Source organism: Ovis aries, chromosome 19, assembly GCF_016772045.2.
Source record: "Ovis aries strain OAR_USU_Benz2616 breed Rambouillet chromosome 19, ARS-UI_Ramb_v3.0, whole genome shotgun sequence".
Taxonomy (NCBI): domain Eukaryota; kingdom Metazoa; phylum Chordata; class Mammalia; order Artiodactyla; family Bovidae; genus Ovis; species Ovis aries.
In genome coordinates, this window is record NC_056072.1 from 4,597,404 (window position 1) to 4,613,191 (window position 15,788).

Genomic DNA, 15,788 nt, shown 5'->3' on the forward strand with positions numbered 1-15,788 from the left:
TGTAAAAGGGACATTTATTGGCCCTTCTCTGGTGGTGCAGTGGTTAAGAGTTCTAACGCATAGGATGCAGATTCAGCCCCTGGTTGGGGAACTGAGATCCCACATGTTGTTGGGCACCTAGACCGTGCACACAACTAGAGAGAAGCCAGCCTAATGCAACCAAGACCCAACACAGTCAAATAAATAAACATATTTTAAAGATCTAAGTCCTTCACTAGTGCTTGTGGCTAACTCAAGTCATATATTTACATCTTAGAGTAAGGGAGCCTAGTGGAAAATGTAGGGGTTTTCGTCTTTTTTTTTTTTTTTTAATCCTAAATTGAAAAGGCAGGATTCACTTTGGGGGAAACTAATATTAATAATATGCTGACAGAGTATTAGAAAACAGATGTCTCCAGGACTTCACTGGTGGTCCAGTGGTTAAAGTCCCACCTGTCAATGCAAAGGACATGGGTTCAATCCCTGGTCCGGGAACGAAGATCCCACATGGCTGCAGGGCAGCTCAGCCAGTGAGCAAAACTCCTGAAGCCTGCATGCTCTGGAGCCGGAGCTTCACAGGACAAGCCGCTGCACTGAGGAGCCTGCGCAGCGCCCCTGAGGAGCAGCCCCTGCCCCCTGCAACCGGAGAAAGCCTGCATGCAGCATGAAGACCCCGCACAGCCAAACACAAGCAAATAGTGACTAAGGAAAACGTCTCCAGTCACGACTGACTGAGGCCCCACAGCAAGCAGTTGGATTACTCTAGTGAGAGACAACAGAGCTCGCAGCAGTGAACAGCAGAGAGGGTCGGGAGACGGTCACGATACAGGAGCGACAAGACTTGACGGTGGGGCTGTTACGTGTGATGGAGGAGAAGGCAAGGATTGCTTTGACTTTTCCATACTAACCCAAGAGTCCAACAGAGGGGAGAGACCGTGCTCTGAAGATAGAAAGAGAAAGAAAATCTTCACAATGGAACATGGTAGTTTTGAGCTGCCTGAGATTCTAGGTTCAATGAGCAGATGGAAATTTGGGTTAACAGCTCAGGGAAAAAAGGCCAAGACAACAAAGAACTTTAAGAACTTTCATTTTTAAACTACCTTTAGCACTTCTGACTAATTCCATAAGGGCCTAGCAAGTAGTAATATTTTTTTGAATTTTACTTCTAACACCCAGCACCTTGTATGTAGTTGTGGTGTGTACATAGATGCGGACTCTCAATTTTTCTCAAGGCATTTGGCATCTCATCCAACACTTGCCTGCAATGGCCATTTCAAAGTCATCGATGGACAAGATATTATTTGGAGAGAAATGGAGGTTTCAGTTTGAGGGCTGCCATGAAAATATGTCATAAGAAAAGAAAGGACATTTTTCTTGGAAAGGAGATTTTTATGGAGGAAGTCAGAAACCCTCCAGAGACTATTGAAGAACTAAACTAAATGTTACTGGCTGTTTGTGGTTATAAAATATTTTCAGGAGGTATATTCACATTACAAGTGTTTGAAGCTGCACAATCCTCAAATAGGAGCCAAAAAAGGAATTAACAAAACAATGAAGAAATGGAAGAAGAATCTCTTTATAAGCAACGTGAGAGGATAATTACTCAACCAGAGCCATGGCAGATATTAAAAAAAAAAAAAAAAAAAGCAAAGTCTCTCACACTTGACCCTGAATATGACTTACCTGGAAACCTTACTGAACTTCAGATTCTGATTCAGTGGGCCTGGGGCTAGACCAGACATGCTACATTAAGATTCCAGATGATGCTATCTGGGCCTGGGCCACACTGTGAAGAACAAGATCCCAGAGAGGCTAAGACAATTCCATTAAATAAAGAAAAAAGTCACACTTACTGATGTAGTATTCCTATGTAGGGGAAATGGCAATAAAATGTAAGTATAATTAGATTTCTAACAAAAATTCTACAAATAAAATAGAACACTGAAGAATAGAAACATAAAGTTGGTTTTCATCTCATCTATTGGACAACTTGATGTACATTAATTAACATCACATACACCTCAGAATATATCTTGGTTGGATCTAACATGTAACTTTTTTTTAACTTAGGATCTGGCCATTCCACCAGGATGTATTTTATATCAGTGTAGGTTACAAAACAGTTCATCAATAGGGTATATACGGAGTTTGAGACATGTCGGTGGCAATAGCACTGATAGAAAGCGAATTCATTTTCAAATAGGGTCATGGCCTCATACCTCCATCTTAGGTCTCGTTGAGTTGGCAGCTTGAACCAGGCAAATTCCTAGAAAAGTCTTAAAGGAGAAAACACAAGCTCAGAAATATCCTCCAAGAAACCACAAGATAAAGTGCATTTTGTAACAAATTGCAGAACAAGGAATAGCAGCCAGAGTCAAGGGGCTTTGTGACATTTTTCAGTAATTTATGCTACAAACATTGGCCATGATAGGGTAACAGACAGCTTTGCTTCTTGATCGCCCCCATGGTTTAAGAAATGATTTCCCAGGCCCCTTCACCAATAGGTTCCTGCAAGGCCTTGGAAATGATTTGCAAGCAAGGTTTTCCAGCATACTTGTCAGCAAAGAGAAGTTTTTAATGAGAAGTTTTATGACAGCTCACAATCCAGAGAGCTAGTTAAAGTAAGACAAACATTTTACCAGACAAAAGATGCTGCCCATAAATGTTCAGACCGCCGCTGGGAATCCTACTTGCCTTATCGTTTGGAAGAAGGCTGGCCCAGAATCGTGTTTCTGATATGCATTTTAAACTTTCTGTATGTTGAGAATCTACCTGGAGGTATACGAAGTGATGGCTGTATGAGTGAATAATGCATTTCTTCTCCTTAACATAGCAAGGTTTGACAAGAATCTTAGGCAGATATATGGCTATTAAAGCTGTGTGTGTCATGGGAAGGCCCTCATTGTTTTTTAAAAAAAGCGTATACTGTGATATATAAAGGAAATTTTGCAGCATTTGATTGGGTCCTTTGTACTTGTTACATAAAATGGGAATTGTGCATTGGATCCAATTTGAGAGTTTCTTGGGTGAAGTGAGGCCCTTAGAATTAAAAACCCAGAAATTCTCTTGGTAAATGGCAACATTGTCCAGCTGACAGTGGTCAGACATGGGCATTTTTAAAGGAAAGCAAAGCAATTGAATGACTGGATATTTAAGAAGATCCTGCTGTCCAATCAAGACAGTGCTTTTGTGATTTCAACTGAATCCTCTTGTCTAGTGAGAACATAGAATTGCTGTAACATTTTTAAAGTCCCGGCAGCCCTGGCAGATGTGTTAAGTGCTCTTCACGCATTTACACTTTCAGCACCGTTCTGACCCATTTCATGACAGACGCCATGCTAGGCTCTAAAACCTCTAGAAAATAAAAAAGTATCATGAATTGCACAATGAACTGAGAATTCAGGGGAATAATAAGTATAATCAAAATCAGGTGTTTGCCAAAACTGGGAGACAAGAGAGGAGCAAACACTCAACAATCAGGGTCAGACACAGGAGGTTTTCCATAAAATGCAGCATTTGATGAGAATGTCAGCGCACACGTGCAATCCTGCTGTGGATGCCCAGGCAAAGGCACCAAGAACGGGACAGCAAGATGGATCAGAGAAAGCTGAGTAATTCAGTGCGATGCAGAAGAGGCTTCGTGTGGATGGTCTTCGGGAGTTAGACTGGAAACGTAAATTGAAAACCATGGGATCTTAATAGAGCAGGTGTACCATGCTCACAGGGCCATCTTGGATCAATCTGCAGGGGCCTTCTTTTGGAGATAAAATGTGGAAATGAGAAGGAAGGCACAACCACAGGGGTGACCATCCTGCTCATTCAGTATGGATGAGACAAGCTGGAATGGAAACTATTTTGATTTTATCATTGAATCATCCTATCCCCCTTCTGTAGCCACCCTGGTAGCTCAGCGGTAAAGAATCCACCTGCAATGCAGAAGACAGGGTTTGATCCCTGGGTCAGGAAGACTCCTGGAGGAGGGCACGAGGGCATGGCAACCCACTCCAGTATTCTTGTCTGGAAAATCCCAGGGACAGAGAAGCCTGACAGGCTACAGTGCATGGGGTCGCAAAGAGTCAGACATGACTTAGCGACGATAAAACAATTACCTTATACTTTCCAACATAACTTACAGCAGCCATGGCTTATCAGTGCCCGTGTCCTAAACATGTGACATTTCTGCTATAAGACAATATTTTCCAAGTTGCTAACTCAGCTGGAAACATGCAATCTAGGCGGCATACTTTGGTAGAGAAGATTGAGTTTCCTTGTTGTCTTCTCTTGAAACAAAAATTAAAGGAAATTGGCTCTACTCATCTTGAAAGTGATATGTGTATTTGAGTTTTTTTTCTTTAAGGTGGGAAGATGGTTGGGAGCTGTTCACTATATTGATAATGTAATTTCCTGCTATGTAATGTATATATAACAAGTAGATATCAGGAGTTTTGTTGCTTTGTAGGCAAGATGGTGAAATATAATGTGATTAACCCATTCATTTGATCAGTGCCATAGCTTAGTGGTCCTTATTTTTATATTTCTCAAATCTCTTTTTGTTTCATTTATTTCTTAATACTTTGGAGCCTTTTGCAAAATTTCGCTGCTTATCTATCTTCTTTTTTATTGAAGTATAATTGATTGACAATGTTGTGTTAATTTCTGCTGTAGAGCAAAGTGATTCAGTTACACACACATGTATTTTTTAAATAGTCTTTTATATTATGGTTTATCATAGGATACAGAATATGGTTCTCTGTGCTATGCAGTGGGACCTTGTTGTTTATCCATTCCATGTACATATCCAACTTACAAATCTCTTAAAACCGATTTTGGAACTATACAGTAGACCTGGGTACTGGAGGGTGTATACACAGGGGCCCTGCAAATGAAGATGAAGGCCTTAGGTTGCACAACGCGTTCTCCCACACAGATAATGTGATTCTGTCCCATTATCTACCCAACACCACATGGGATTTTATGGTGCTTATGTTTGTGCGGTGGATCCCCTCGCTGAGAACTAAACATTGATCACATGGTTGGAGTGGGGTATGATGAACACAAATTCACTTCCAAGCTGCTGAAGCTTAAAACCCTCCGAGGAGGTTCTAGGATTTTTCTGTGTACACTTAATATTTCCACTGGCCCAGCAACTATAATCTCTCTAAGTAGAAATATGAAAAGAATATAGTAGCCCACCTGCATGACAAAACTCCTTTTATAGTTTTAACCAGGTATAGGAGTCTAATGGTAAAACAATGACTTTCTAACTAACTAACTAACTAATGTTTCTTTACTAACGTTCAGTCAACAAAACCATTTGACCCTGGGCCCCAGGGTCTTCAGAATGTCAGCTCTCCCTCAATACTGTAATGTACTTAAAAGCCATTGTGCTTGATTAGAATTCTAATGAAGTTTGTTAAAAACATCAGAAACCTGCTAAACAGATTTCTTCAGTTTTAAAAACAGCACTTTGAAGGACTCAAAAAAAAGCATGGCTGAGAATACTACTATCTACATACCTGCTTTGGTAAGAAATATTTCTATGCGACATATTTAAATACTCATTCAAAATGACACTATTGTAGAAACAGTCACTTAACCAATAGTCACAGTATGTAATTAGGATCTTTGAAAGGGGCCTCCATGATTAGAATGAATTTGGCTATAGTGACTTTTTGGAGTAGAACTGCTTCACAGTGTTATGTTAACTTATGCCGTATGGCACAGTGAATCAGCCGCGTGCAGACATACGTCTCCTCCCTCTTGAGCCTCCCCCGGCCGCCCAGCGTGGCCCCCTCTCGGCCGGGCAGAGCGCTGCGCTGAGCGCCCTGTGCCGGGAAGCAGCTCCCACCGCTCTCTGCTTGCACGCGTGGCCGGGCCGCCCTCTCAGTGCGTCCCTCCTGCGTCCTCAGGCCCATGCTCTACGTCTGCACCTCCGTCCTGGCTCCTCAAATAGGCTCATCAATATCATCTTTCTGGATTCCATATAATGTATTAATACACGATATTGCTTTTTCTCTTTCTGACTTATTTCACTCTGTATGACAGGCTCTAGGTTCATCCACATCACTACAGCTGACTCAATTTAGTTCCTTTTTATGGCTGGGTAATATTCTATTGTATTAATATATATGTACCACTACTTCTTCATCTGTTGATGGACATCCAGGTTTCTTTCACTTCCGAGCTACTGTAAATAGTGCTACAATGAAAATCGAAGTACATATGTCTTTGTGACCTTTAATATTGCATATTTTAATAAAACATTTCTAATGAATGGCAACTGAATCAAAAAATAACATGGAATTAATATTTATAAGGCTGTAAGGGAAAAAAAAACTATTTTCATAGTTAATAGACATACTTTCTTTAGGTAAACAATGTACAAAACTCTTCTAAATTTACTTTGTAACCATGGAAATCACCCTACTCCTAAACATGTTACCCCAAGCCCACAAGTATGCAATCTCAGGTAGCAGTTCAAATGTACCAATCAAATCTAATTTGTCTAAATTTAGAAAAAAGAAACCTAGCTCTAATTAGCTGTGTTTCCAAAATGAATAGGAATATAAATTTAAACTCAAAAATAACCATATAGACACTATAAAGTTACATAATATAAAGTCCAATAATAGTTCTACTTCTTTTATTGATAAATCATAGAATTTGGGCAATTGATTTAAATGTCAAATTAGGATTAGGGTTAGGATTTAAGAAACTGGTTTATATCATAATCTCAGTATACAATCTAAGAGTTGCTGTTTAATCTCAGTGTACAATCTAAGAGCTGCTGTTTAATCTCAGTGTATAATCTAAGAGCTGCTGTTAGTTGCAGGGAGCAGTGAGTAGATGTATATTTTGTGCCATTTTCTGACGACTGCAATTTCAAATCTTTCCCATCTTGGGTAAATGGAGCTCATGAATATCTATGTGTGTACCAGGATGCCTGAGCTCTAACACTCATGTGTTTGGCTGGATAATTCACTGTTGGGGCAAACTGTCCCATTTGCTGTAGGGTATTCAGCAACACCCGGGGCCTGTGTCAGTGGCCCCCAGTCTGACAACTAAAACTGTCTCCAGTCATTACCAAATGTCCCTTCTAGGCACTGCAGAATAGCCTCTTGGTGAGGACCACTGGTGCATGTGCAAACACAAATACTTTTTATTTTAATGATTTTCATGAGTATGCTATGGTGGCTTTAGTAGCACTTTTGACTTCAAGTGAATTTCAGATCTCATCTCTAGGGATGTAGTGACTGAATATATTAATAAACGTACATATACATGAGCAAAACCATGGTTTTGAAACTGAACCGCCCCTTGTGAGAACAAGATTTTTCTTAATCTTTGGACTACACCACTTTGACTATTAATCTCAAAGTAGCAATCCTAAGTAGCTTTTAAGCATATATTACATTCCTCATCTACACAGCTCCACAGTGCTGTAAATGGACAGCCTGAACAAGCAGATGTCATTTCAGCCTTTCAGAATGAACAGTCTAAGTTCTGAAAGTTGGTCAATGTTAGCCATTTTTAATTGTACTGACAATTTGTGGTACCAGTATATAAAATTAATTCCCAAACACTGTTTGAGTATCTACTGCATGTAATTCCTAATTGTAGGAATTACAAAAGGTGTGTATAAGCATAACCCTCACCCTCTTGGAAAGTGTATTGGAAGAAGCAAGTGGAGAATAATAAAGGGAAGGAAGGGGACTTCCCTGGGGGCCCAGTGGTTAAGAATCCACCTTCAATGTAGGGAATGTGGGGGTTTGATCTTCGGTCTGGGAACTAAGATCCCATTTGCTGTGGGGCAACTAAGCTCATGTGCCACAACTACTGAGCCCACACACTTTAAATAGAGAGACCATGAGCCACCCACTATGCCTGATGCAGTCAAAAATTAAATAAATATTTTAAAAAATGAAAGGAAGGTAGGATAGGGGCTAACATGGGTTCCTCAGGGCAGCCTGGCTTCCACATGCTCCCAAATCTCTAGCATTTTTTGGAGATCATCCCAAAATACTTCGGGTGGAAGTCATATCTACCAGCTTTGCCACAGTTTTCTAGGTTTCACACACATACACACACACACATACACACATACACACACACACACACACACGTGTGTGCACACTGCCCTCTCCAAGTTGGAAACTCATCAACATATTTGAGGATGATTCTGAGGATGGGGAAATCTTTCGCAATCCTCTTTTGTTCTCTCCCCAAGCACCTTCTTAAACCCCATCAAGCGCTCCTGCAGAAAAAACAAAGCCCACACCAAAATCAACAAGTGAAAAGGTGAGACATCTCTACATATGTAACGTGGAGTGTCACACACTCATATTGCAGGGCAATACATTTGGATAACTGTTTCCCAAGTTAAGTGAAATGCCTTTAAGCCATTTTTATTATGAAAGCATCATTGCTACTAAAATGGTATGTGTGAGCATATATCATTTTCTGTACTTGTGCTCACTCAGTCGTGTCCAACTCTTTGTGACCCCATAGATTGTAGTTCGCCAGGCTCCTCTGTCCATGGGGATTCTCCAGGCAAGAATACTGGACTGGGTTGCCATTTTCTCCTCCAGGGGATCTTCCCAACCCAGGAATCAAACCCAGGTCTCCCGCATTCAGGCTGATCCTTTACCATCTGGGCCACCAGGGAAGCCACTTCACAGGGGCTAAAAAAAAGTCTGGTATACACAAACCCCACTAGATATTTATTCTAGAAATATTGAAAACTGAGAGGCAGAAAGCACACAGATGAGAAGGAAGACAAATCACTATAAATTACCTTTTTTAAAATCGTGTTGAATGATTACTGCTAACAAGTCCTATAGTTTGGCATAAGTGACCATAGGAAAAGATCACAATACAGGCTGTAAACATTGTTTTTTGAAGGAACATAAAGATCTTTTTCATATTATTTTCCATTATGATTTAGCATGGGATATTGAATATAATCCTCTGTGCTATACAGTAAGACATTTTGTTATCCATCCTATATATACCAGTTTGGACTGAAACATTTGACCTGAGACACCTAGATTGGACAAGAGAGAAAAAGAGGATGATATTTCTTTTCCTTTTTATTCCATTTATGTTAACAAATACATTTTCTATCTTTTATTTTTACATTTCTGTGATTTCAAATTCAAGGCTCCCTAAGATTCCCAACAGAAAGGATTCAGATGTGCCCCAACACAAGACAAACTGATCAAAGAGAAGCATGTCAGGTCATCAGACTGAGGCCTGAATTATTCAGATAATCGCCCCATTTCAGCTCATCAAAAATGCTGGCTTGACCTCTTTGCATTTTTAAACAGGATGTAATCTAATTATGACACAAAGGCTCATGCCCTGTCACAGGACTGGTTTAAAACAAATAATTGAGAAACAGCATAAATAAGACCCAAGTGTTTGTAACACTGGCTTATATAATAGCAGTTAATAGAGAGCACTTCTCAAACTTCAGGGGGCATCAGAATCATTTGGAGAGTTTTTTAAAACACTGATTTCAATGCCTGAAGCCTAGAGATTCTAATTTAAATTCTTAATCATACTTGGAGTGGCACTGGCCCAGAATATTGGCAATCACAGGAACATTCATCCACATAATTCTCATTGTAGGCCATATCTTGGCATTAATGTAGGATTTAAACCTACATTATGTGTTCTTGATGGGAAAGAGCCTTGCTGGTATTTTTCCCAATTTGCCAATGATCCCGTATTTCCACTGGAAAATTAAAACATTGTTGAACTCTCCTAGACTTAAAATTTCTTTCAAACATTGGCAGGAGGTTAACACCACAGATGCTTTTCTGACCTCAGTTCAGATATGCTTACTCCACATCAATGATCTTTGGAAACTTTATCCAAATTCCTGTTGAAATCATTTATTTCAGAATTAGGGCAGCCAGCTCCACCCTACGCCTCTTTAGTGCGAGCCGCTCTGTTTTGCAGAGGAGGAGGCTAAAACAGACCAGACATTTCCGTCAGCTGTCTGGTCATTGTGCTTTTTAGTGGAACTGCAGCATGTAACAGTATTTTTCTTTGCAGCTTAAACATTGAGCAAACCCAGACATCCAGAGATGCTAAAATGGAAATTATGTTTCTTTTTGCTTTGCATTTCCCAAGCAAACTCATTCAGACAGCATATCCTATACATTTGAATAAACGAAATTACCTTTAATGTGTTTGCAACATCTGTCTATGGTTTAAATGCATCTGATAGGAAGGGATTTGACAGTATATTTAATGAGGCATGATTATAGTTTTGCCTTAACAACCATAGATTTTTCATTTCCTTTTTTGTTATTTTTTCTCCCCCATTCTTTTGTATCTTACATAATACAGAAGAGATTCCATACTTGGACTGTAGTTGATGAACACAGTGGCTGGCAAACCCCACTTTTTGTTATAGATAACCAATACTTCCTACTCCCTAAGTTGTCTATCCCCAATAAAGTTACCATCAAGACAATGTGTTTCCCCAAGGAGTTCCTGTCTACTATTTCCAACTTACTCACTGCTTGTAAATATCTTCCAGCCCGCGAGACTCTTAAGAAATGTATGATCTTAATCATTTGTGGGAATGCTGAATTTCTGGAACATTTTTACTAAATCGGAACAAGACTATGAGTCCTAAATACCACACCCCCCTCCAAGAAGCCTTAGTTTTTCGTTCATTTTATTTGCAGTAACTGGCCTGGTTAGGATTGTTTCCCTTACATTGTCTCCCACTGTGTGCCGAGCGCTGTTACTTCCAATTCTGAATGGTGACACATCCCTCCCCAGCCTTCCCTTTGATTGTCAGGCTTCTGGTTTATACACAGAAGCAGCACTCTGTGGCATCTGTAACCAAATGAGTCCCTGAACACTCTTCATGAAAAGACTCTCTAAAGAGACCAGACAGTTCTTCCAAAATTAATTCCAAATGCAGGCAGTCAATCCTGCTACGCTTATCATGCACAGATTTTGATTTACCTGTCACAGACTCATCTTATCCCATTTACATATTGCCACCACCAAAAAGACACACGACTACCTCTCACGCCACTGGGGAGTGAGGTCACCCCTAGGGCATTGGGAAGAAACTATCCTGGCCAAACATAATTCGGCCCTTATCTCTGACTTATGACAAACAACTCTTTATGTGACTAAAGCAAGCCGATTAGAATTGTGGGGTCCCAGATTGTCACAGGTCAACTGTATGTCAGAACCTCTAGGGGGAGATATTCTAGAATGACCGCCTAAGTCTCAAGTTCAAGAAGAGTACTGAAGTCTTGCACCTGCTAAGGATTATGATGTTGTGAAAGTGCCACTTTTAGGTTGGAAAAAACATTTTAGGACTTATCTTAACTCTGAAATTATTCTAGAGTTTATCTTTAAGTGACTTAAGAACATCTTAGTTCTTCTTGAAGTATTTACTGATGAAAAGTGAAAGTGAAAGGGTTGCTCACTCAGTCGTGTCCAACTCTTTGCGACCCCATGGACTATAGCCTGCCAGGCTCCTCTGCCCACGAGATTCTCCAGGTAAGAATACTGCAGTGGGTTGCCATTCCCTTCTCCAGGGAATCGTCCCAACCCAGGATTGAACCTGGTTCTCCTGCATTGCAGGCTGATTCTTTCTTTACTATCTGAGCCACCAGGGAATGCCAGTTACTGATAGTTTGGTACAATAAATACCTGAAATAAAGGCTAGTATGTTATTTATAAGGAAAAAATAAAGATGCTTTTGTTAAATTCAGGCAGCCGGAAGAAAAAGTGATGTGTTTGTGAATTACAACAATTAAGTAAGAGCTTGTCTCTCCTGAGAAGTATGCTGATGAATGACAGTTTCTGGAAGCATCCAGAAATTCCAACAATGCAAGTGCGTCTATTTACAAGCCACAGATTAGAAAATAACATATTTGTTTTGGTTGATTCTAGCTCAAAAGTCCAAATGTTTTGGAGAACAAACCTAGCTTGGTATATCAATCATTTAAAAATATATGGTTCGATTTCTGTTTTCCTTTTCTAGTGAGGAGGAGCAGCCCATAGGAAGGCTGAGTGACAGCCTGATCCTTTACCAGCCACAGTCAGGGAGCTAGATGTGGATAATATTGTGAGAAACTGATTGTTCTGAGCCAAGGCATTTGAGGTCATGTTTGCTTGTGGGTAATTACTTTAGGTGCTGAGATCCTGTCATCCATATGAACCTGTCTGTCCTATTTTTATTTCTTCAAAATTTTTACTTATAGGGGAAAAAGTCACATAGTGAGAAAAATCAAGTTTACAGAAAAAGTGACATTCAGATCCATAATCATTTTACGACTCAGTTCAGTTCAGTCACTCAGCCGTGTCTGACTCACTGGATGTTTAAATGGGCCATTTTAGCATGAGCTTCTGCCTTTATTAACACCTTTAAAATAAAGCACTGGAAGGAATTAGATAATCTCAAAAATTCCATCCAACTCCAAGTTTTCAATTTCTTTTTAAAAAGATTGTTCCATTCTCTGTGTGTGTTAGTCGCTCAATCATGTCTGACTCTTTGCAGCCCCATGGACTGTAGCCCACCAGGTTCCTCCATCCATGGGATTCTCCAGGCAAGAATACTGCAGTGGGTTGCCATTCCCTTCTCCAGGGAATCTTCCAAACCCAGGGATCAAACCCGGGTCTCCTGCATTGCAGGCAGATTCTTTACTGTCTGAGCCACCAGGGAAGCCTAAGTTAGTCAATTAAGGCAGAATAGCAGGAGAGAGGAAATTAAGAGAAGGCAGTGTGGCCTGGCTCTGCGCTTCACAGGCCATGTGACACTTTATGTATGGACAGAAGCTTTTTAAAACGTCTATTACTTCTCGCATTGCCAACAGTTATGATGAATCGAAAAGCCCTTTCTAGATGTAGGCCCTTCCTAACACCTGATGAAACATGTGATATTTTTGCATTTAAAAAAACTTCGGCTGTGTTGCATTTGACCAGCATTAAACAGAGTTCTGTGTCTTCTGTCTTGTGTCAAAAGCACAGATAGAGAAACCAAAGTAGGTCAAAAGATGAGGAAAAGATATGGGAGATAGTAACTTTGATTTTTACAACATTACATTGATTTTAATATGTCCTTTCAAGATATCTGGGAAGCCCAGGTGGACCCGCATTATTCCCCTGGTGGAAGGTTGTATTGACGTGATCAAGCATTATCTATATAAATCATGGGCAAATGATAGAAGCTAAAAGTCTTACTCAGTATCAAGAGAAATATTTATATTCTTTTATATGTAGAGAAACACAGGATGACATGGATGGATGTAAAAGTCATATGGGACTCAATGTAGCCTCTTCAGTAAGAAGCACAAGTGATGTTAATGCAGCTTACTGTGTTTATTAAGTTTCCCGCGTTACCAGACACGTTTTCAGATGGACACTGTGTGTGCTTGTAGGGTGCTGTGATTACGCCAACGATGGACCATCCGATGTCAATGCAGCCAGCAAACATGATGGGCCCCCTGACACAACAGATGAACCACCTTTCCTTGGGCACCGCAGGAACGGTGAGTGGCAGAGTTTGTTTCCTTGGATTTCATCAGTGAGAGGCAACACTTTCTGTTCTTCCCGGCAACGTCAGCAGAATGGATTCTGCATCGCTGAGGACCCCGCCTTTTATGTCCCTGTATGAATAAGCCACACTCTGCCTGCACAGTTCTGGGGCACATGTACTTATATTGACAAGGCTGAAGGGTCTACTTTGCTGCATTTAAATTTGACTTACAGAAGGTTCTAACGATGCCATGCCCCAGGTATGTCTGTTTTAGACCTTGTAACTGAATACACTGGAGCATAGTTTTCCTTTCTCAGATGTTTATGATTTGAGCTCACAGCAGTCCCAGGTTATTCCCAAGAGGGGAGCCAACATTGATTATAGCTAATACACGGGGCTTTTTATTTGCTTTCAATGTTTATAGCAACAAAATGTAATTGAGAACCTCACATAATTGATATATTTTAATCTTTCTTTCCAATATGTCTACATAGGTGATGCTGGAAAAAAAGGAATCTAATGTTCCTGATGTATTTATAGGTCAGGAAGTTTTTGAATAGCCATTATTTTTTCTTAGGGAACAAAGTATATCAAGAAATGTCCATTGCAGCCTTACCTTTGTATCAACAAGGTATTTGAAATCATTGGCAAAACTTTGTTTTTTAAAAAATCTTTTCAAAGACAGTTCCCCAAGGGGTCAAGAGGGCACAGGTCCAATGCAACATGGAATATTGCAACTTTGGTAATTATAGAAACAAGAAAAACTGTAAAACCAATCTCCCCTGTAACAGTTTTTATTTCTCATAAATGTTAATGCAGATAATTTTGTTATTTTTAAAGAAGAAGAAAAACAAGACATACCTTCTGAGTGACACAGCTTCAATACTGTGAGACAGTCCCCTGGTCTCGTGGTCCCTCTTCATAGAGTTGAAATATTGAGCACAGGGATCTATAAGCTATTTAGCCATAAGCCTCTATTACTTTGTATGTCTCATAGTCACCACTCCTGTGATTCCCCTCAATTACACTGACATCATCTCCAAACACCCATGTACACTAGGTACATTCACTCTGTCTTGGAGATTTTACCTTAAAGCAATGGCTTGCTTACTACATAGAGATATTGACTCACAGGCTTTTGAGGATATAAGAAGCTTCTGACATGTCCACTGAGGCCTCAATAGTTTGTTCTAAGTAGGAGGAATGTCAATCTACCTAACGGAAAGCGTCCCATAGTTTCAATAAAGAAATTTAGTTGTTTGACATAAAGCACCCACCTGGAAGGCCTCCGTTGCTGAACTTATAAAAAGCAGTCACTGATACCTCATGTGTCTGAAGGCTTAGACTCAACCAGATGATTCTTTAGGTTTCTGAACCAGACTTTTAAAAGTCATGTCTATGACCACGTTTCATTCTGCAGCATGGTTCAGCTAATTTTCATTAGGGATGAAGAATTTAAAGATGCTATTTCTGTAGCTTTTAGCAATGTGTGAGTTTTTTGGTTTTTTTTTTTAGTCACTTTGCTCATTAACAAAGCAGATCCCAGGACAGTATTGGAAGGCTGAAGTTTCTCATGCCTACTATTGATTTCCATTTCCCCTCCTAAATGTCCACAAATTATGAATAAATGACTTTTACTGTGATCTAATGACAAATCTGATAAGTGGGGAGGATTATAATGCAAAGCATAAAAAGAAAACCCTTTTAAAATTCTATTCATTGGAATCAGAAGCAAAGCCTGCTGACTTCCTGAAATGCAAATTTGGAAACTAGGAAAAAAATGTTAATTGAGAACATGACTGAATCCTTTGAGCAACTGAAAAATAAGCTCAATTATAGAGAATGAATTCACAATTACAATAGTTATTGATTCTATACTGTATATTATGACTAGTATTTGAGCATTTTCAACAAGAACACAATTTTGCCCAGCTGGTAATAGCCAACTTATTCAATAATGATATATACTCCTTTCTTTCTTAGAAAGCAAACGTTTAAGCATGTGGCTTATATTTAACATCAAATTTCTTCTAGCTTTTTTAAAAAAATTTTTTTCTCTTCCACATTTGTACTAATGCTTAAATACATAATAAGCTTTGTATAAATTGTTGTTTTAGTTTAAAGTTTCATAAGATTCAGAAAAGGCAGAGTACAAACCGTATTAATTTGTATATTTATTCCACAAAATACCACTGCCAATGCTGAGTGTCCAGCATGAAGTTATACTTGTTTCTTAAGCTGTCACTCTTTATTTTGATATCATAGATTCATTTTATCTAAATTTTTGATTGGC

The 15,788-nt window shown here is 39.6% G+C and overlaps 1 protein-coding gene across 10 annotated transcripts in view; it reads left to right on the forward strand.

The window, feature by feature from the left end:
• The window catches only part of RBMS3 (RNA binding motif single stranded interacting protein 3), an 816,868-nt gene that overhangs the window by 726,589 nt on the left and 74,491 nt on the right, over window positions 1-15,788 (forward strand). For all 10 annotated transcript variants that reach the window (XM_004018199.6, XM_015102101.4, XM_015102103.4 and 7 more), the window contains one exon: window positions 13,398-13,508. In XM_004018199.6, coding sequence (XP_004018248.3) covers window positions 13,398-13,508 — 111 coding nt within the window. The remainder of the gene's footprint in view (window positions 1-13,397; window positions 13,509-15,788) is intronic.